The sequence below is a fragment of the Gambusia affinis genome, linkage group LG17 (genome assembly GCF_019740435.1).
Source record: "Gambusia affinis linkage group LG17, SWU_Gaff_1.0, whole genome shotgun sequence".
In the NCBI taxonomy this organism is placed as follows: domain Eukaryota; kingdom Metazoa; phylum Chordata; class Actinopteri; order Cyprinodontiformes; family Poeciliidae; genus Gambusia; species Gambusia affinis.
This window is the reverse complement of record NC_057884.1, coordinates 23,409,886-23,432,867: the sequence shown is the minus strand read 5'-3', so window position 1 is coordinate 23,432,867 and position 22,982 is coordinate 23,409,886. Positions and strand designations below refer to the sequence as shown.

General features: G+C 40.0%; 2 protein-coding genes, 1 long non-coding RNA gene and 1 pseudogene across 11 annotated transcripts in view; 1 reads left to right on the top strand and 3 right to left on the bottom strand.

Annotated features, from left to right (window-relative positions):
- The window catches only part of LOC122846989 (NACHT, LRR and PYD domains-containing protein 12-like), a 626,610-nt gene that overhangs the window by 405,832 nt on the left and 197,796 nt on the right, over positions 1-22,982 (bottom strand). The window lies entirely within an intron of this gene.
- Positions 1,316-3,224, bottom strand: LOC122847043 (annotated as a pseudogene).
- LOC122847045 (growth arrest and DNA damage-inducible protein GADD45 gamma-like) lies at positions 6,541-9,599 on the top strand. Of its 2 annotated transcripts, none has more exons than XM_044144405.1 (3): positions 6,541-7,342; positions 7,440-7,638; positions 8,217-9,599. In XM_044144405.1, exons 1-3 carry the CDS (start codon positions 7,242-7,244, stop codon positions 8,328-8,330), a joined length of 414 nt encoding a protein of 137 aa, XP_044000340.1. In that variant the 5' UTR covers positions 6,541-7,241; the 3' UTR covers positions 8,331-9,599. The 2 variants fall into 2 exon arrangements, with proteins under 2 accessions (XP_044000340.1, XP_044000338.1); XM_044144403.1 differs by having other exon boundaries at positions 8,214-9,599.
- On the bottom strand, positions 9,722-22,820 carry LOC122847065. Of its 2 annotated transcripts, none has more exons than XR_006373316.1 (4): positions 22,185-22,820; positions 21,849-22,109; positions 13,273-15,678; positions 9,722-10,425 (listed from the first exon to the last, which is right to left on the bottom strand). It is a non-coding gene; the product is annotated as an uncharacterized LOC122847065 (long non-coding RNA). The 2 variants fall into 2 exon arrangements; XR_006373315.1 differs by having other exon boundaries at positions 9,723-10,429; positions 22,185-22,819.

Here is a 22,982-nt window from a genome sequence, read left to right as displayed (position 1 = left end):
TTGCTAGCTGGCTTTGCTAATCCTCCTCCTTTGCTATTGCTGAGTCTGTTGTCTAATTGGATGGTCAGAAAGTAGCAGCTCAGGTATTGATTTAAAATGCTAACCAGCTGTAATCGGTTGTAAAAAAAACCCTCAAAAATGCATCGTTGCCATGGTTACAGATCATAATAAATGGTCAGTAATCCTGTCAGCAAAAGAACATTTCTGAGAAAAGAAAAAAAAAAGTGAAAATTTCTGAGATTAGTCTAAAAATTTCTAAGTTTCAAAAGTTGATTTGGAAAATTTCAAGCAATTTTTTTCTAGAAATAAACTTTTGGAAATCTGTGACATCTTAGAAATTTTCTAAGAAATAAATAGTTTTGCATCTGTTTCTTTCTTGCAACTGTTTTCCAGCTGAGAGGATTTTTTTCCCCACTTATGGATCATTTGTTCTGATGTGAAAGTTTCAAAAGTTTATTTCTAGAAAAAAAAATTTTCCAAATCAACTTATGAAACTTGGGGATTTTTCTTTTTGATATCACAAAAATGTGAGGAAGTCCCAGGAATATCCAGTAAAACCTGAAGTTTCATTCTGTGTTTTTCCAGCCTGGCTGCTGTGGAGCAGGTGGCCCCTGCAGGGCCCCTCAGGGCCCCAATCATCTGATCTGTTTACTGTCACACAGTTGGTGAAAGTTTGGTAAACAGCAGCAGCTGGCCGGACTGAACCAAACAGAACCGAACCCTCCCTCCTGGTTTCTCTTTCTTCCCTCTGGCTCGACTCCGCCCACCTGACCCCACCGACCCCGAGCGGCAGATGGCGCGGCGTGGCCCCGGAGACATCTGGGGCCCAGACAAAGGGCCCTCTGTGCGGAGCGGCTATTGTGTGGAGACGTATAGAGATGCAGATGAAGGCGACGCATCAGGGAGCGAAATCACTGATCCGTGAAGAACCGAGTTTATTCACCCACAGAGTGGAAACCAGAAATTCATCGTCAAGGATTTTATTCAGTGTTTCTCACTTACAAACGTACAAAACTATTATTTCTAACAAGTTTAAAACATGTCAGGGTTTTTTTTTACAGTGTATTCATGCTAATTCTCCAATAAGTGAAATCTGAATCTTCAGAGAGTCTAGTCAAAGGTTCAACTAATAAATACAAAATGGAGCAACAACATTTTTCAGACAAGTTTTGCATTTTCAGTCAAAATCAGCTAAGATGCAATTTTATCCTGGTTAAATAATTTCAAATAAATTTCTTAATTTACATCAGAATTACAGGTAAGAAAAATAAAAACATTCTGGTCCAGATTTTTTCTCTAATCTTCAGAAAACATTTTAAGTATTAAAATTAAACAAAACATCTTTAAAAAACAAATAAAACTAATCAAAAACAGCTACAAGCCCATTTTATCTTGGTTAAATTGTTTCAAATTATAATTTAATTTACATCAGAATTAAATGTATTTTTTAATTTTAACACATTTTATTACATCAAAGTTTTTTTGTTGTTTTTATCAATAATTTAATCTTGTCATTTTCTAAAGTGAAACCTTTAGATTAGACTTTTCTAGATTAATTTTTGTCATCGTTAAACTTCTAAAGTGAAACCTTTAGAGAATTAAGACAATTCTGGAAAGTGGGAAACTTTTCTGCTGACTGCAACTGCTGCCATGTCGCTCAGCCGAAGACGAACATCTGAAAAGTCTCTTTCCAAGATGGCCGCTTCTTCCTCAGCACCGCTTCTTCTCCTGCTGCGCGTGCTTCTACGTGGCGACGTTCGCTCCGTGGGAACCACGGGACGCAGAACTCGCCTCTTCTCCTCCCTCTCCAAACCTCATCCGCACAAAGAATGAGGGTCGACGGTGTGCCGCCCCCCGCTGCGTGCCCGACCTCGTTCGCAGAAAGAACCAGGCTCATCTTGGCACGGACGGCTGCGGGGGGCGGCGGCGCTGCCGGCGCCATGCTAGCCCGGGCATGCTAGCTCCTCAGGAGCGCCCAGGAAAGAACCGGAAACGGAATCATCCCGGTTGGGATGAGGATTTCCAGGGGTGAACGGATCAGGTGAGCGGCAGAGAGCCGGTTCAGCGCTCCGGGAGGCTGATCTCAGGAACCCAGTCGTTCAGCCGCCGGCTCTCCTCGCAGAACAGGTGCAGCTTCTCCAGAGCCGGGTCCTCCCAAGACCCGTCGGCCGGGTTCTGCTGGAGCGACAGGAGGAGCGTTAGCAGGGAAACGGCTGCTGAGCAGGGTCACAGAACCTCAATTTTAAGTAAAACATTTATTTAATTCTTGGAGCAGAAATTTGTAGAAAATAAAATCAAGCAATAAATGAGCTTTAATGCCATTAACAATTTAACATGTTTGGAAATTAAAAAAATATATTTTACTGTAATAAGACAAAGGTAAGTTTGCAGAAATAAACTTGGCCAAAATATGTCTTAAACTGACAAAAAATTAATACAACCCAGTGACACCTTTTGAGTGTAAAAATTAAATATATTCTGTAAGTTCCAGCTCATTTTCTCCTGTTTTAATTGTATTTATCAGAACATTAATGTAGGATTTTTGGGCCGCGGCCCCCCGGATCCCACCCCGTCGTTCCGCCCCTGCTCGTACCGTAATGAGGACGCAGTGCGCGTCTTCCTGCTTGTCTCCCACGATGGCGGCCAGACGCTGCGTGTCGCTGACTCTGACGATGCTGATGTCGTTGTCGAAGCAGAAGGACTGGATGAGGGTGAAGTGGATCTGCAGCGCCACGTCCCACTCGAACTGCTCGTCCGTGGCCAGGACGCAGAACGACACGCTGTCCGGGTCTCTGTGGATGGAAAGAACAAACCGGGTCAGAACGGGTCGGGAACCAAACCGACCATCAGCGGAACTCCAAACTTACAGGTTCATGACTTTGGCGCACTCGTAGACTCCCACGGTGAGAGACTGGTTGTCCTTAGCGGAGACCAGGACTTCCTCCAGGGCTGCGCCTGCGCACTGAGCGCGCTCGGCGGGCTTCTGGATCAGAACCTCTTCAAAAGTCATGATGCAGTCGGTGAGGATGAGGATATTCCAGGAGGAAGAAGAGCGTTTGGAGCGGAACGGCTTCACGGAGCTGCTCTTATAGCCCCGCAGCTCGTGCGGCGCAGAGAAAGCGGCGCGCGCTGATTGGCTGCGGCTGAATGGCGCATTGATGTGATAATGCTTTTGTCTCACTTTGGCTCGTGGCAGATTGATGGGGGTCACGCGCGCTCCCCTTCTGCACGCAAACAAAAGGAAAATATTTAGGTTTCAAGTTTTAGTTGGAGCAGAAAGCAGCTTCACTTTCAATTCATGCACTCAAAAAATTCACAAAAATAAAATCAATTTATCTCATTTTTAATCCCAAACGACAAACAGATAAGTGAAATGATCATTTTGTCTTAAAAATAAACCAAATCTTTGCATTGATGGGCGTCAAACAAAATGAAAATATGAGGTTTAGCAGTTTAAAATGTCAGTTTTTGCAGAAGTCTTGTTATGCATTTCTAAAATTCACAAACATTTAACTAATTTCATTTTATGCTCAAAAGAACAACCAGAAGAGAAAAATCATTATTTTCTCTAAAACATGGAGGAAAATATAGATTTTCTGCAGAATGGAAAGAGTTTAAAGTTTTAGTTTTTTGCAGAAATATTGCCATGCATTCATAAAATTCACAAAAATTAACAGAATTTTAAGTTGTAGTGACAACCACAAGTGCAAACTTTTCATTTTGCAACAAAAATGCAACCAAATCGGTGCATCGAGTTTTCTGCAGAATGAAAACAGTTTAAAGTGAAACTGTTGCGGATTTCTACAAAAATAAAACATTTCCACGTCATGCATTCATAAAACTCACAAAAATAAAACATGTTTAAGCTGTAGTGACAGCCAGAAGTGTGTTTTAGATGCACCACATCGCCTGGTTTCCAGCTCATCGCTTCATGTTTGCAGGTTTGTTGGCTCAGATGGAGCCGGAAGTGAGAAGCCCCGCCCCCACGCCGCGGCGCAGGTGGACCGGACCATCTGTGGACTAGAAGCGGACCGTAAAACCACCCGCATTGTTTTCACAGAACCCCCACTTCTCCTCATCTCCCCCCACCCCCTCCCTCTTATCTCCTCCATACAAATGCAAATGCGCAGCGCGTGCCAGAACTGATCAAACTCCACGTGGCTCATCAGCTGTCCGTTTATTTACATCAGGGAAACTTTTACACACGATGTTAAACTCACCATAGAGACGTTTAATTTGGAGAATGTTAAGAGTTTTTTAGTGTTTTGTTTTCTTTACCACTTTTTAGCGGCTTTACGCATTTAGAGCTCCAAATTTAACTCTTTCTACCTCTATGGGATAAAAACTTCAGTAAAAATCGGTTTTGAAATCAAATTAAACTGAATTCAACAGGATTTTAGTTCGTTTCAGAGTAAAGATCCACTCTGTCACATAAGATCTCAATAAAATGAGTCAAAAATAAACAGAATTTCAAGCTGTACTTTATGGTGGATGCGTAATTTCACTTTTACGCACGCTTATTTGAGCACCAATAGCGCAAATTCTCCCCCATATTTGCCCTTTTTTAATTTGCATACATTCAGTGAAACCCGCATCTTGCGTGAGGCTCGCCTGCTGCCGCATGAATAGCTGAGGAGGGGCGCACAGGTTGGCGCTGATTGATTCAGCGCTATTGTTCTGCGGCAGATGGAGAACTGTCGCTATGAACGGAGAGGACGGGTGAGAGGGGGGTTGACCCGCAGACCCCCTCCAGGGGTTCGGCCAGCTTTTGTCTGCGATCCTGCAAATTCTGCAGCCTGTTGTCTGAGTTCTGATTAAGTTTAAACTCCAAACAGAGAAATGGTTCCGAACTGTTTTACCCCCATGAAGCCGGAGGTCGCTTTAGTTTAAACATGTAAAATATTTACAGGAACTTTAGTTCCACAACATGTAAAACTCTGTTGGGGCGCCGAACATGATGAAAAAATACTTGTCGCCACTTTTAGTGGAGTAAAGCTAAAACTGCCAACTAATGATGATTTGTTACACCATAAAAACTGCTTTGTTTTTCTCTTTAAGGGTTTTCTACTCAGTTTTACATTTTTACTTTTCCTTAAAATGATTTTCTTGTCATTTTTTTTGTTTTGTCCCGTTTTTTAGTGTTGTAAAACTAAAAGATGTCAACTATAAAATAGGATTTTCCACCTTTGTTTGGCGCTGTAAACACAAAACTGCTTAAAATCTCGATGATTCTTGCCAAATATTGAAGAATTGTGTGACGTCATCAACCCAAATATGGCTAACTTTATGATACTCTGGTGTTAAATGAAACTATTCAGTTCATTTCTTTCCTCAACTTTTCTAATATTTTTATTTATTTATTTTTTATCTCTGAAACTGGAAATCATTCTCCCACCTTCCACTCTCTGTTTGCCTCCAGGGATGATTCGGCTCATCACGACTGATCCGGACACGGTTCTGCTGCAGAGAGGATCAACTTTCACGGCAACAGGCCGGGCGCGTGCAGATCGATCCACCGCTTTTGTTGCGGCTGCACATCTGCTCCGTTTGCGCCTCTAATCTGATGGAGAAGTTGCGGCACCGCAGCGCTGCGGCTGCATGTCTGCGGGTTGTTTGACTCCCGAGGCTCAGCAGGTGCTGCCTTTGTCCGCCGCCCCCCCACGCGGGGACAGATGGTGTCCCTCCGCAGCGCTGATAAAGGAGATGAGAGCACGTGACCTGCCGCCCCCAGATGCCACGCGCCCGGACGGAGCAGCGGCGCGTGGCACTTCCTGATCATTGGCTGTGGAAATACCCACGGAGATGTTACCGTGGAAACTGTTCTCACTTTATTTGAAACTGTCGATACCTCCACCAGTAGGGGGCGCTGATTATAAAATGACACAATCAATCAGTTTATTTGTTTCACACATTTCAAATTTTTACATCATAAAAACCCAAAATACAAATGAAATATTACATTTTCTCAACTACGCATCAGATTATTGATCCTTTCATTTATAGTTTCAGATGGGTTTTACTCTAGATTTAAAGAAACTGTTTCTGCTGTTTTCTGGATGTTTGTTCCAGATTTGTGGTGCTTAGAAGCTGAATGCTGCCTCTCCATGTTTGGTTCTGGTTCTTTTTATACCAGAACCAGAAGACCTGAGAGATCTGATCCAACAGCAGATCTTTAAAATACTGTCAGTTTATAAATTACTGAACGACTTAGCAACACAATACATTAGTTTATTCTGAGCTACAGGGAGCCATGGTAGAAACATCACCGGCTCCTTCTCCCTGGTTTTAGTCAGAACACCAGCAGCTGCATTCTGGATCAGCTGCAGCTGGAGGATTGATTTCAGACACTGTTGCTGTAAATCGATGTGACTAAAGATAAACATATAGGTGAGTTTCTCTAGATCTCACCGACATTAGTCCTCTAATCCTGGAAATGTTCTTCAGGTGACAGAAGGCCGACTTTGTGACTGTCTTAATGTGACTCTGAATGTTCAGGTCAGAGTTCATCACTACTCCCAGGTTTCAGGATGATTGCTGGTTTTTAGTTGTAATAACTGTGCTGGTTCTAAATTTTTCCTCTTTAGGTCCAAAAACCATATCTTCAGTTTTGTTTTGTAAACGTTGAGGAAAGTCTCGGTTTACAACTCAATTAAGCGACCATCTGATAATTAAAGAAGAATTTTCTCCATTTTTCAGTCTCTTGTTAAATATCAGAAATAACAACAAAAGAATTAAGTTATTTAAAAAAAGTGAGAAAACCAAATATTTTGCTCTGCATTCCAGCAATAAGGTGACAGAAGACTGACTTTACAACTGTCTTTATGTGGCTCTAAATGGTCAGGCTAGTTTCTAATAGTAATAACTGACTGGGTTTTTCTTTAGATCCAAAGATATTGACTTCAGTTTTGTTTCCATAAAAGCTGTAGAAAGTTTTGGCACCCCCATACTAAATTGATCATTTTAGGGCTTTAGCTGCAGTGAGTCCTGTGTTTTTTTACATGAATAACTTAGAAGTGACAGTTTTTATCCAAATCCTTTTGGACACGAGCCGACTGACTTTCCGACAGTTTTCTAAAGGCACGCGTCCCTCAGGGTGGGGAGGGGTCGCAGGCGGTTGTTGCTTTTGTCCTGAAGGGAACCAATCAGGCGGCGAACGCGTGCCGGCTCCGCCATATAAAAGCCCACCGACTCTTTGAGGAAGCACAAATTATTTCCTCTTCACATTCTGAGCTCAACAAGCCATGAAGTCTCCTGGAAAGTCCTTGAATGAAGCTCTGGCCTGCGCTCAGAGTGAACACCGGCTCACTGTTGGCGTCTATGAAAGTGCTAAGATCATGACAGAGTGAGAAAACTTTCAATTTTCTTGATTTCTCATTCTTTCTGCTTTCTGAGTTTTTCTCAGCAATTGCTAACAGGAGGAGCGTTTTTTCCGTCCACAGAGACCCGGACAGCGTGTCGTTCTGCGTCCTGGCCACGGACGAGCAGTTTGAGTGGGACGTGGCGCTGCAGATCCACTTCACCCTCATCCAGTCCTTCTGCTTCGACAACGACATCAGCATCGTCAGAGTCAGCGACACGCAGCGTCTGGCCGCCATCGTGGGAGACAAGCAGGAAGATGTGCACTGCGTCCTCATTACGGTACGAGCAGGGGCGGAACGACGGGGTGGGATCCGGGGGGCTGCGGCCCAAAAATCCCACATTAATGTTCTGATAAATACAAATAAAACAGGAGAAAATGAGCTGGAACTTACAGAATATATTTAATTTTTACACTCAAAAAGTGTGACTCGGCTGAACTATGTTTTTGTTAACTTAAAACATATTTTGGCCAAGTTTATTTCTGCAAACTTAGCTTTGTCTTATTACAGTAAAAGATATTTTTTTAATTTCCAAACATGTTAAATTGTTAACCTCATCGCATTAAAGCCCATTTATTGCTTGATTTTATTTTCTACAAACATTTTTTACTCAAAGCTGAAGTTCTGTGACATCAATCATTGCTTTGTTTCCATAACTTTGCTTTGACTTCAATGTATTTTTTCACCAATCAATGACCATTTTGTTTCCCACCTGAAACTAATAAATTCCAACATTTGCAGCTGATTTTCAACATAGATGCTAACAGTAGAATAAACCCCCCATATTTTTGGTGTTTAGGGCCCTTTGTGAGACTTGTAGTTCCGGCCCTGCTAACGCTCCTCCTGTCGCTCCAGCAGAACCCGGCCGACGGGTCTTGGGAGGACCCGGCTCTGGAGAAGCTGCACCTGTTCTGCGAGGAGAGCCGGCGGCTGAACGACTGGGTTCCTGAGATCAGCCTCCCGGAGCGCTGAACCGGCTCTCTGCCGCTCACCTGATCCGTTCACCCCTGGAAATCCTCATCCCGACCGGGATGATTCCGTTTCCGGTTCTTTCCTGGGCGCTCCTGAGGAGCTAGCATGCCCGGGCTAGCATGGCGCCGGCAGCGCCGCCACCCCCCACAGCCGTCCGTGCCAAGATGAGCCTGGTTCTTTCTGCGAACGAGGTCGGGCACGCAGCGGGGGGCGGCACACCGTCGACCCTCATTCTTTGTGCGGATGAGGTTTGGAGAGGGAGGAGAAGAGGCGAGTTCTGCGTCCCGTGGTTCCCACGGAGCGAACGTCGCCACGTAGAAGCACGCGCAGCAGGAGAAGAAGCGGTGCTGAGGAAGAAGCGGCCATCTTGGAAAGAGACTTTTCAGATGTTCGTCTTCGGCTGAGCGACATGGCAGCAGTTGCAGTCAGCGGAAAAGTTTCCCACTTTCCAGAATTGTCTTAATTCTCTAAAGGTTTCACTTTAGAAGTTTAACGATGACAAAAATTAATCTAGAAAAGTCTAATCTAAAGGTTTCACTTTAGAAAATGACCAGATTAAATTATTGATGAAACCATTAAAAAAAAAAGCATTGAATAAAATTTGTACGAAAAAGTTTCTGCAATTCTGATGTAAATCGTCAAATATTAATTTTAAACAATTAAACAAGATAAAATTAATTTTTAGGTGATTTTGATTTGTTTTAAAAGGTAAAATTTAGTTTTTGTAGCAAATTAAATAAAAGATTAGAAAATTCCTCAGATTATTGGGATCAAAAATACTTTGCTGAATAAAATCTGGACCAAAAAATTATTTTTTTTCCCCAACCTGAAATGTGGATTTAAATTCACACAAAATATCTAAAATATTGTTTAAAAGTCTAATATAAAGATTTCCCTTTAGAATCTGACTCAACTAAATGATAAAAGCATGAAAATAAACATTTTGATGTTGAATGAAGTTTGGTCCAAAAATAAAAAATACGAGTAATTTTGATTTAAACTGTATAAATAAACACATTACTCTTAAATAACTGCAATTTAGAGACAATAACTTGACATTCTGCCCAGTTCAGAATATTTAATTCTCTAAAAGTTTCATTTTTTAACAGAGGCAGAAATAACTGTACTGTAAAATATAATCTATAGAAAAGTTCATGTATTAAAGGAAAATTGTTTAAAAATTCCTTTATTATGAAGAAAATTAACTTTTCATCTAAAACTCATGAATACAAAAACAACATGAAAAATTGAGACTGCAACTTATTTTTACTTAACTGCAAACAACCTGTATAAAAATGTGTCAAAGTTGTTAATTTGTTTCTTATCAATTGTTTATTGTGATTAAATAAAATTTTGATTAAAATTTTGCTCACTGGCTTTTCTTTTTTCCAACTACATTAAATTTAATTATTTTACTCTGTTTTCATCGTTTTAAGATTTTATTTTTTTAGATGTTAAAAAAGACCAAACATTTTCCTGCAGCATTAAATTCAGACCCATGAAATTTCACATTTTATTATTTTACAACATTTCTTCTAAAACTTGACTTTGCATTTCAGCTGTTCTGTAGCTAATAGAGTTTATTTAAGTGCTTTTCTTTCTTTATTTTGTTTCCTGAGGATTCAACTTTTTTTACCCATCATGCTTCAGATTTGTCACTTTTGACGACCAACAGCTTAAATTTGTCATTTTTACTCAATGTTTTTGTCTGGGGTCACAATCAACAATATTTGAAAAGATGAGAACATAATGTATTTACATTGTAAGTGATACTGGGGTTTTTAATTACAATTTAACAATATATTTTATGTAATTACATAACTGGTCCAACTAAGCTGTCAAACCTTTTACTTTGCCTCAGTTTAATCGACAACTAAATTCAACTAAATGCTGCTGTTGAATGGAGAGACTTAATGAAAGATCTTTTGTTCCAAACAAACGCTGCGATTTCTTTTCCTCTCCAGTTTGACGTTCAGATCTTTGAAACTCCAGAGTCTCTCTGACCTGCATGCTGGTCATACTGGTCATACTGGTCACTACAGCATCAACGTCCCACTGGGTCACCAAACATTCAGCTTCAGGCTCCTGCAACATTCTGTCTTTATGGAGAAACCAAATATACACAGGCATATTAGGGCCACATAATGTAAAATATATATATAAAAGAGTAAATTTCTGCCAAAATACTAACATTTTTCAAAAGATATGAAAAAAAATTTACATTTTGCCACTAAATTTTTGGTAAGAAAAGTTTTCTAGAATTAATTAGGAAAATTGAGACAAAATATTTGAAATTTTCAAGATTTTTCTAGATTATTTCGGAATCAAAAAGTTTTTCCAGCAATATTTTTGACATTTCAAGCTCAGAAATATTCTAATTTTTCTAGAAAATTTTCTTTCTAGAAAATCTCGGGTGTGTTTTTTTTTTTTTTTTTGCAATTTTGGAAGAAAATTTTTGACTTGAGCTAAAAAATGTCCAAGTTTTTTTCTAGAAAAATTTATATTAATTTAGATTTTAGCTTTTTTCCAGCAACTTCAGGTATTTTTGTAGCAAATTTCCGACTTTTCCAGCTTTTGAAACCAAGAAATGTTTGTTTTTTCTTGCAAAGTTTTGACTTTTCAAACTCAGAAATCTTCTCGATTTTTTACAGAAATTTACTTTATTTTTTCCTCCATCTACTATTGCTCTAAGACACCACTGTACAAATCAGAAAGAAGTTCAAATAAATGAGAATCTGTTCATTTTAGAAGAAAAAACAGTCCTCTAGATCTCCATAGCAACCAGCTCTGTCGTCTGCCCTCCGGTTTAATGACGCGGTGAAAAGCGTTTAGAGGCGGCCGTGTGCCGGGCACAAGCCGGCTGCCTTTCATGCATTCAGAGACTAATCCTGGCTAACAGCAAGAGTCAGCAGAAACATCAAGTCAGCGTTACATCACCTCGCTAAGCTGCAAACTCTGCCTTAAAGGAGCAGTTCCTCTTTTCTAATCTGATTGTATAACAGGAGCTCTACATCTGGGATGGAGCGCTTAACGTTCAGCTACAGATTTCTGTGTAACCTTGAGTGAAAGCTGCTCTTCCTGAACCCTGATTGACCTTTAATGTCCTTCATTTCAACCTTTAGCTTTAAGAGCTCTGCTGCTGTTCAACACAAAGACTGTTGAAACGACGGGCTACTGGTGTCTCTGCTGGACTTAAACATCTAAAAACACAAAACAGCAACTCAAAGTGGACAGAATTTTACTCTGCTTTGCATTAGTATTCACCGTCCAAGAGCTTTTCTGTTATGTCACAAACCATTAGCAATTTTAAAAAATAAATAAATAAATAAAAACCTCTGTTGCAGCCCAAACAAGTTTTTATTGCTCGTTTATCACAACAGAAAATGTCACAATGGAAGTTATGCTAACAAGTTTATCATAAACTTCACCTTCATGTAACAGAATTATGCTAAAATGAACTTTATATTAAATAAACTCTGATTTTATACTAAAAAGAAAGCCATGCTAAGTTTATGATAAACTTTATCTTAGCATTAGAATTATGCTAAATCAGAATTTATTTTAAAAAATAATTTATACCAGTAATGAAGTTATGTTAGCAAGTTGATTGAAACTCTTAATGTAGCATAGCTTCCATTTTAGCATATCTGCAGTTGTGGCTTTTTGTTGACACGTTTGGGCTTCCGTAGATGGATAAATGGATGAAAAAAAGTGATTGAGGAAATCTATGCAAAAACAGGTCCAAGGTTTTAGTTAAAGGTAAGAAGCATAAAAACTACAACACTTTACTTTATAGGGGGAAACAAAACAAGTTAAAAATATGAATTTCTTTTTTCAAAAGATTTTAGGCACCATTTTACATACAAAAAACATCTACGAATCATGTGTAAAATTTGAGTGAATATTTCTGCACATCTCTGTTTCAGATGAATAAGTGCAGAAAACAGCCGTTTCAGGTATTTACTGTGTCTGCTAGCTATGCTAATCTGCCTTATAAACATGTTAATATCTCCTGCTGTCATTACCAGACGTGTGTCAACACCAACCGGCTCCTCCGCCAGCAGCTGCTGATGCCAATTCCTGGCTGTGATGCAGCTCATAATGAACCTGATCGCTAATTACATTAACAAACCCGACTGCCCTCAGCAGGGAGGGTCAGTTTGGAACAACTGGCACTTTCACTGCTCCAGGAATTCATGCAGAAATGTCATTTTTTAAAGTCATATTTTAGGACTTTCTTCATCTTTGAAGCTTACTGTACACTGCAAAAACATTTAGTTCAGTTTTTAGTGCAAATATCTTGAATTAAGTTGAAATTAGAAAACTCATAAGTAAATTTTTAGTAAAAGATAGGAGCTTTTTCTACGTAAATAATTCCTTAATATTGATGGAAATGTTCTAGTTCAACTGGCAGATTATTTCACTTTTAAAAATCTATTTTTGACAGTTTGTAAGTTAAATAAACAAAATAAAATCATATTATCCATAATTTTTTGTAAAACAAATTGTAATGAACATAATTTGTGTAGCTCAGGGTTTGGTTGCTAGGCGACAGGCAGAACTCCACTGGGGTTGCTAAGTAATGGGCAGATTATTTCACTTCTAACTAAACATTTTTCCCATAAGTAAAATAAAATGCCAATGGAAGTAGTACTATTTTAAAATCATAATTTATGAATTATTGAGCTTAAAATTTAATTACAACAAAACTCACAATGTAAGATATGCTAAAACAGAAGTTATGTTACATTATACTACGTCTCTTTTCTCTTAATTCTCATAATTTTATGTTTACTTTCTTAGAGTGGCCCCAACACCACAATCATAAATCTTCTCCAATTCTTCAGAGATTAAATTGTGCCATAACTTTAAACAGGAGAGCGGTTTTGAGGCAGTTTTATGATATTCATTGTTTGTGCAACTCGCCAAAAATAAAACTCACAGAAAAAGCTGCAGGCAGCCCTTGTGCAGCCTCATGAATGGACACAAAGAGCAGAAAGCAGGGTGGGAGGGGCCGCCTCGCCTCTCCTTTGTGGGGAATAATGGCGGGGTCCTGGAGCAGCTGCTGCTGGCTGACCGGGACATTTGAGACGGATCCTTTCACCCAAAACAAAGTCTGGAGCCGAGAGTGAGCGGAGGAGGCGGAACAAAAGGCACGCTTAGGCAGGACAGCATGGCGTTGACTCCCCATTCAGCAGCAGGAGGGGGAGGGGGGACGGACCGCAGCTTTTAAAGTTGACAAGAGTCACAAAGGTCCACCATATGGACCCGGGGACATCATCTGCTCAGGAATCACTGAAAGGAAGACAGAACAGCCAATCAGAGTTCAGTTCTGAACATCTGCTCTGCTTGGCAACAAGAACTGGATTCTGATTGGCTGCTGCGGTAGGACACTTCCTGGTTAGCCTGATCGATGCTGAAGATGTAACCAACTTTTTAAACCATTCCTACTTTTATACAGTGAAACAGTCAGTTATTTATGTTAAAAATGCTTTTAAGGTGACAAAAAACAACAAAACTCTTCACTATTTATCTTAAAAAGTAATGCATATTATTAATAGTTAAATATAATGGTGTGTTAAGGACACTGTATACAGAAAAACAGTTACTTTCCACCAAAAATCTATTTCTAGAAAACAAAAGAAAATTTCTTAGTTTACAAGTTGCACATTTTAGACTTTTGAATCTGAAATAACTAAAAGTTAAATATTTTTGACTCTTCCACTCCCACAAAATACATATAAGAAACCATTCCAAAATTGTGTTAAATTTAATCTTTTAATAACTTAAACAAAAAATTTTAATACAAATGCAAACTCTTGTGCGTTTTTTGAGTCACATATTAAGACAACAGAACTTTATTAAACTGGATTTTGTGTAACAAATTCAATTTCACTTAAGTTTTGCTACAATAAATTTAGTCTTCTAAAAGGGAACGAAGAGTCAAATTATGGTAATTTAATCCTGGCTACAGTTTTTTATTTAATCCACAAGTGTTTTTTTTATAAATCCTAATTTTTAACACTTTAAAAAGAAAATGCTGAAACATGTTTTATACATAAAACAGTAAGCACTCTTACTTTTAAGCAGAAAACAGTTAAAGATCAGCGACCTGATAAGATGTGAAACCGCTCCACCTAGTGGAGATGTGTGGTAATGACAATCAGATTTCTGGAGGCTTTGTATGGAATATGAACCAGATGAAAAAGCAGCAGCAATGTCTGGCTAAATCAGTTTGATGTTCTGAAAAACATTTTCACTGTATGTAGATATACTCTGTCTAGATTTTATTTTTCTGTTAATATATTAAAGCCAAATAGTGTTTCTGGGAAATTGGAGTACACATTTTTAACTTAAAGATGCTAAAAAACAAAACAAAACAAAAACATCACCGTGTGCAGATAGTAAATTACAATCTGCACATTATCTACATGTCGCCCTTCATTGTCTAACAGTAGAGAAGTAAATCAGTCTGGAAGTGCATCGAAAGCCACCAGTTTGCATAATTAACATTCACAGTAATGCAATTAGTTCTTTATCAATAATAAAATCCTCACTGTTCTGAATAGTAATATTCAATATCAAGTTTCTTGCTGATCAATACTGAATAAAATTGATGCTGTATTCAAATTCAACAGCTGTGATTCAAATCTTGGATACCTTAAAATAAGTCAATCTAATGTTTTCATTTTAAATTCAGAAGTACACTGAGGGATGATAATCCAGGATATTTAATGCTGCGATAAACATTGACTGATTATCGTGCCTGGGAGGTTTAATATCTGGCCTCACGTCAAACATTATGTCCAGAAAACATCCCAGATTCAATAAACAGCCAGTAGTTTTAAACAATTGGGACAACAATCAGCACTGGAGATAAAATTTAAGGGATAATGTCCCGATCTTTACAGTCGTCCCTTTTTCTGTCTCATCTCAAAGGTTTTACTTTTCCGGTTTTCTTAATTTCATTTCAACAGACTGAGAAAATCCCTGTAAAAAAATCAAAAAATCAAAGTGGTTATTCAGCTCCCAGGACAGATGGATGAAGGGAACCAGGCTGGATTCAGATGTAGTTCACCGGGTCATCTGGATCGGAAGCGACTTCGAGTCGGTTCAGCAGTAAATTCCCCGTCTTCTTCTCTCGGATCTTCCAGCAGCAGATTGTCGCTGCGTCTCTCTTCCGGCCTCCATCGGCTCAGAGTGACTCCAACTGAACAGGTGAAGCCATTTTTAAGCTGATCTCAAATCTTCTCCAGCAGCGGCGCTTCAGATGGGCAAGCCGAACGGGTCGGCTCATTGATTGCATCAAGCTGCTGCAGGACACGATGAAACTCCCACTGCAACAGAACTAAATAAAAAGGAGAAACAGAAAGAAGGAAGCTGCTGAGAGGAGGAATGGTCTTCTGGTCCCAACAGGAAGTGAACTGATAACTGAAATCAAAAGGTGTTCAAGGCCAGAAGTCAGCCTGTCACAATAAATCCATCAATTAAAATGAGCTCAATAACTTCCAGGATTTATTAGCTGCTACCAAAATCTGGATCAATAAAGTCGTCAGGCTGCTGATTTGGTCTCTCACTTTTTGTGAGGGGCAAATTTTTTCCAGAAAAAATTCATTTGTTTTATATTTTTAAAATGTCCTCCAAATCTGTGTGTAATGTTTAGAAAAAAAATCTGATTGTATTCTTGCATTATTATACTATTGTCATTATTAGTTTAAAATGGTATTCAAAGAATGTTTATTTATTGCGATAACTTTTAGGTCAATTGATCATCCAGCAACATTTGTTATGTTGAAGACTAGACAATAAACTGACCTAGTAGTTATTGCGATAAACAAATATCTTGATTTAATACCATTTTAAACAAACAATGGGAATAGCATAATAATGCAAGAACACATTCTTAAATGTTCAATTCAATTGAACATTTAACACTGGAAAAAGAACTTGTTTTAATTTTTAATTAAATTTATTTATTTATTGACAGGCCAACTAGTTTTCTCCAACTGGGAATCATCCTAAAACCATACAGGTTGATGGGACACTGTGGGAAACCCTGACTTCACTCTACATCTCCAGTTCTTAGCAGTAACTGTCTCTATGTCTCTGGGCTGCTCTTGGTCCGGTCCCTCCCCTAGGAGCCTTTTGCCCCAGTGGACCGACCCAAACAGAGGGACGAAGCTTCTGTCGGCTCCTAGGATCTCTGGGACCCTCAAACCCCTCCACCACGATAAGGTGGCAGCCCACGGAGGGGAAAAACAAGGTAGAAGCAGTTTCCAACTGCTCTGGGTGAGGCCTGAAGGAGGCGCTCTTCTGCACTGACTGGTATTCTGACTGTCTGCGGTTCCTTCCTGCAGGAGTGCTTTGGCTGACACGATGCTGCCATCACCCAGCCGTTCTCCCTCTCCTGCTGTTAACGCTTCACTTCCATGAATGTGCCAAGTTCTCTAACCAGCTGACCTGTTGTTGTGTCTCTGCTCTGTCTTCTCTCAGCTCCAACCGGTTGTGGTAGATGGCTGCGGTCCAGAGCCCGGTTCTGATTCTGCTGGAGGTCTCCTCCTGTTGGAGGGGAGTTCTTCCTCTCCATGGTCACAACATGTATGCTCTGTATGAGGGGTTGCTGCAAAGTCAACGACTCAACACAAGCCACCTGCTGTCGGCCCCTAGTGGTCAGGAGGAGTAAATGCTGTGAGTCACTGACTCCATGCAGCCTGCTGGGTTTCCTTTGGTACAAACTTTAAACTACTTTATTAACTGAACTTGAAGCATTGATGACTAGGATCAAGTCAAATTTATAATCTGGAACAATTTTGTAACATTCCTCGACAACGTTGCTGTGAATAAACGTTAAAGGTTTTATGCAGTTTTTGTTTTGGTGGTTGACGTTTTAGACACTTTTTGTTTTGGTGGTTGGCGTTTTTAACAGTTTTTGTTTTGGTGGTTGACGTTTTAAACAGTTTTTGTATTAGTTGTTGGGGCACATTTGTTGGTTTAAGCATTTAATTTTATGTAACGTCAATTCACAACAAATGTCATCTCAATAAACTTTGGAATAATTTTAATTCAGTAACTTATAGTCCAATTGCTACTAATTGAATGTCTAATAAGTTCAGTTAATTATTAAAGTAGTTTAAAGTTTGTACCTAAAGGAAACCCAGCAGACTGCATGGAGTCAGTGACTTACACCATTTACTCCTCCTGACCACTAGGGGCCGACAGCAAGCGGCTTGTGTTGAGTCGTTGACTTCACAGCAACCCCTCGTACAGAGCATGCATGTAGCAATTATGGAGAGAAAGAACTCCCCTCCAACAGGAAGAGACCTCCAGCAGAACCAGAACCGGGCTCTGGACCAACAGCCACCTGCCGCGACCAACTGGAGCTGAGAGAAGACAGAGCAGAGACACAACAACAGGTCAGCTGGTTAGGAGAACTCAACACGTTCATGGGAGAGAGAAGTTGACAGCAGGAGAGGGAGAACGGCTGAGCGATGGCAGCATCATGTCAGCCCATGCCGTCATCCAAAAAGGAACCACAACCAATCAAAACGTCAGACCAGGTGCAGCTACTGTGGAGAGAAAAAACAGAAAACAAAAGTTAATATTTCAAATAATGTAGTAGCAACAGAGTAACATTTAAGACAGAAACATTTTAAATATCTAAAATAAAACAAAATATAAAGTCCAAACAAAGTTGTCCAAAACAAAAACAAACAAAAAAAAAACAGTATGTTGTGGGGTGATGAAGATCTTTTCCATCGAAGGGGGATGAAGAGAGCGATGAAGGTTGAAATCAGACGAAAACAAGATCATCCAAAAGGATTCCTGAAGGACAAAAGAACAGGAAGGTGACAAGACAAGTGCAGGATTCATATATAAACACTTAAACTCAGAATGAAAGACACGTTTCAAAAATTCACACGGATATAGCGTTGTTGTAAATGAATATTTTAGCAAGTATGTATTATTATTCTGATTAATCAGATAAAAAAACCATAATACTGGTAACCAGTGTCACTATCGGATATTAACATCAGTCCAATGTTCATATTTGAGCATTTCTAACAATTACTTGTCTGTAGTGTAGAAAATTAACCTGTAACCATAGCTCACCAAGATAACCTTAAGATGTATATATAAAAACTGAAATTATATTAAATTTAATAAAGACAGAATCAAATACACTTCTAAAAATATCTGTAGTCCAGCTTTCAGTTCAGTGAATTTAATAGATGAACTCTTACTTTACCCAGCGATTTATAGCGAAGGGATTTGACACCTTCGTTCATCACACGCAGAAACAAATGCAATCTCTGTACCTCCACCATGTGCTCCGCCATCCAAATGTTGAGATCAAAATTAAATGAAATTCATCTTCTGGTCCGGTCCCTCCCCTAGGAGCCTTTTCCCCAGTGGACCGACCCAAACAGAGGGACGAAGCTTCTGTCGGCTCCTAGGATCTCTGGGACCCTCAAACCCCTCCACCACGATAAGGTGGCAGCCCACGGAGGGGAAAAACAAGGTAGAAGCAGTTTCCAACTGCTCTGGGTGAGGCCTGAAGGAGGCGCTCTTCTGCACTGACTGGTATTCTGACTGTCTGCGGTTCCTTCCTGCAGGAGTGCTTTGGCTGACACGATGCTGCCATCACCCAGCCGTTCTCCCTCTCCTGCTGTTAACGCTTCACTTCCATGAATGTGCCAAGTTCTCTAACCAGCTGACCTGTTGTTGTGTCTCTGCTCTGTCTTCTCTCAGCTCCAACCGGTTGTGGTAGATGGCTGCGGTCCAGAGCCCGGTTCTGATTCTGCTGGAGGTCTCCTCCTGTTGGAGGGGAGTTCTTCCTCTCCATGGTCACAACATGTATGCTCTGTATGAGGGGTTGCTGCAAAGTCAACGACTCAACACAAGCCACCTGCTGTCGGCCCCTACTGGTCAGGAGGAGTAAATGCTGTGAGTCACTGACTCCATGCAGCCTGCTGGGTTTCCTTTGGTACAAACTTTAAACTACTTTATTAACTGAACTTGAAGCATTGATGACTAGGATCAAGTCAAATTTATAATCTGGAACAATTTTGTAACATTCCTCGACAACGTTGCTGTGAATAAACGTTAAAGGTTTTATGCAGTTTTTGTTTTGGTGGTTGACCTTTTAAACAGTTTTAGTTTTGGTGGTTGACCTTTTAAACAGTTTTTGTATTAGTTGTTGGGGCACTTTTGTTGGTTTAAGCATTTAATTTTATGTAACGTCAATTCACAACAAATGTCATCTCAATAAACTTTGGAATAATTTTAATTCAGTAACTTATATTCCAATTGCTACTAATTGAATGTCTAATAAGTTCAGTTAATTATTAAAGTAGTTTAAAGTTTGCACCAAAGGAAACCCAGCAGACTGCATGGAGTCAGTGACTTACACCATTTACTCCTCCTGACCACTAGGGGCCGACAGCAAGCGGCTTGTGTTGAGTCGTTGACTTCACAGCAACCCCTCATACAGAGCATGCATGTAGCAATTATGGAGAGAAAGAACTCCCCTCCAACAGGAAGAGACCTCCAGCAGAACCAGAACCGGGCTCTGGACCAACAGCCACCTGCCGCGACCAACTGGAGCTGAGAGAAGACAGAGCAGAGACACAACAACAGGCCAGCTGGTTAGGAGAACTCAACACATTCATGGGAGAGAGAAGTTGACAGCAGGAGAGGGAGAACGGCTGAGCGATGGCAGCATCATGTCAGCCCATGCCGTCATCCAAAAAGGAACCACAACCAATCAAAACGTCAGACCAGGTGCAGCTTCTGTGGAGAGAAAAAACAGAAAACAAAAGTTAATATTTCAAATAAATAATGTAGTAACAACAGAGTAACATTTAAGACAGAAATATTTTAAATATTTAAAATAAAACAAAATATAAAGTCTAAACAAAATTGTCCAAAACAAAAACAAAATGTTTTGGGGTGATGAAGATCTTTTCCATCGAAGGGGGATGAAGAGAGTGATGAAGGTTGAAATCAGACAAAAGCAAGATCATCCAAAAGGATTCCTGAAGGACAAAAGAACAGGAAGGTGACAAGACAAGTGCAGGATTCATATATAAACACTTAAACTCAGAATGAAAGACACTTTTCAAAAATTCACACGGATATAGCGTTGTTGTAAATGAATATTTTAGCAAGTATTGTATTATTATTCTGATTAATCAGATAAAAAACCATAATACAGGTAACCAGTGTCACTATCGGATATTAACATCAGTCCAATGTTCATATTTGAGCATTCCTAACAATTACTTGTCTGTAGTGTAGAAAATTAACCTGTAACCATAGCTCACCAAGATAACCTTAAGATGTATATATAAAAACTGAAATTATATTAAATTTAATAAAGACAGAATCAAATACACTTCTAAAAATATCTATACTCCAGCTTTCAGTTCAGTGAATTTAATAGATGAACTCTGACTTTACCCAGCGATTTATAGCGAAGGGATTTGACACCTTCGTTCATCACACGCAGAAACAAATGTTACCAAAATGAAAACCTTCCCTTTAACTTAATGTCTAAATAAAAGTCAACACTGCACCAGTTACATATCTTGGTCAAACTAAGTAAGCTTAAGTAATGGATTAGACCAGAGGTGCTCAAGTCCAGGCCTTGAGGGCTACAGTCCTGCAGCCTACAGACGCATCCCTGCTCCATCACACCAGAATCCAATGAATGGCCCGTTGCCAGGCCGTTCATAGCTGGTCCCAGTCTGTTGGAGTAACGATGCGTCCAAAAGCTGCAGGACTGTAGCTCTCAAGGACTGGACCTGGGCATCCCTGTGTGAACATTACCACTGTGACCTCCGACCTGCAGCTCATGGACTTCTCTCCGTTGATGTCATCAACCAGAAGAAATGAAATTGCAAGATGAAATCGCAAAACGCCGTGTTGTTTTTTTTAGTGCAAATATAAACGTTTCTGTCACTTAATTGTTGAACGTAAATGAAATTTTACGAGTTATTTAATTATTTAAGTATGAACCCAGTCGTTGAAATATTTGAAACTACATTTTAAGTAGATACAAAAAATAAAAAAGTATGCACGTTGAAATGTATGACCTTATTTTTACCACAAAACACTTTAAAATATTTGGTCAAACAGATAATTATCTTAATGCTGCTGTAATATATCAATGTATCCACATTAGATTATCATTAATATTTGTTATGCTATGAAGGGGTATTGGTGATATTTAGCCTCAACTTCTCTAAACTGTATTCGCCAAAACCTTGGCAGCCATATTTCTTTTCCCTCATAACTGTCAACCATGAACTTCAGATTCCAACATGCTACTTGCACCTAAACCTACAGTCAGAACTCACAGCAACTGCTTCAAAAAGCAGCACAAAAACCTCAAAACAAAAGGATTTAAAACATTGACTCTCAGCAGAGAGTCAAACCAAACCACCAAGCGGCCTAGCGTAGGCCTTCAACCACAGCGTTAGCATCAGCAGCTAGCATCAAACCCGCAACAGCTCCTACCCTGAGATGCATTCTGGATCCGCCATCGAACAGTTGCTTGACCCAACCTAAGTTTGTTGGGTCGGGCGGATCCCCCGGTCAGCTTGAAGCGGTCCTCCGGTTGATTGAAGGCTTGATTGTAGATCACCTAAAATATCCATTATCGATCTGCTGCTAGTTCCACACGCCATATTGTCCTCCTCGGAAAGTTCAGGTACGCCAGTAGCCAAACAAACCGCCGCCGAGACGCCATGGTCGATCGGCCGCTCCTCTTCTGTTGCTCTGTTTAAACACAAAAAATGGCTTCAATAACAGTGAACAAACAACTTTGAATAATGTTTCCGAAAGATAACTTACCTTATAATAAACCCAGCGACTTCAAACATGGCGCTCCTGCGGTCTACTCTGTCGGTACACCAGCTGATACTCAGCAGGTGGACGCCTAATTAATAGGCAGCACCAACACGGAATCGATTTCAGTCTGATCCAGAAAAGTCTTCAGTCGTTAGGCTGGGTGTCTAAGCGGATTTGGCGTCTTGGGAGATCAGAAATTATCCCTTTTTTTTAAAATCCGGATTCCAGAATGGTTGCGTATGAGAACGCTGTTTCATGTCGCATTGTGGCAAAATGCAGCCCGCGTTTTATTTGAAACGGTCACGTGGAAATTCCCTCATAATAATGTGCATCATGGCGCATGCGCCTCACGCTCATTTTTAAAAAAAAACTTGGCCATTCGTTGAGGTTGCCAGATTTGGTGGTTTCCAGCATTTATGTCTATTGTTTCCAGTTCAAACACAATATAAAACCCGCTCAAGTGCAAAAAAAATCAATCTAGCCTTATTTAGTTCGTTTTAATAAGACTTTCTTGTTTGTCGAGAAAGTCCGATTCGTTTGGGGAGTGTGCATGCAAATTCTAACGTGTACTACAAAGGGGAACTCTGATCAGCCTAAAAATCTAGGTCTGGCCGATTGAAGTGAGCTTTTATAAGGTATGAAGGCAGCGTGAATGCAACCTGAGAGGAGACCGCTCCAAAAGCACGAAGTTTCCTACAGTGCAGGACGTTCTGGTCAATATATTATTCTCTGCTTTGCGGGTTAACGGAGATGTTGTGTCGGTTGCTATGGCAACGAGTCTGGAAGCCGACATAGACAGCG

What these genes read in the sequence shown, in the direction of transcription:
- LOC122847045 (XM_044144403.1), top strand. Translation starts at nt 7,242, where the DNA reads ATGAAGTCTCCTGGAAAGTCCTTGAATGAAGCTCTGGCCTGCGCTCAG. An exon ending in AGTGCTAAGATCATGACAGA is followed by an intron (nt 7,343 to 7,439) that starts GTGAGAAAACTT and finishes TTCCGTCCACAG; the next exon opens with AGACCCGGACAGCGTGTCGT. An exon ending in TGCACTGCGTCCTCATTACG is followed by an intron (nt 7,639 to 8,213) that starts GTACGAGCAGGG and finishes CTGTCGCTCCAG; the next exon opens with CAGAACCCGGCCGACGGGTC.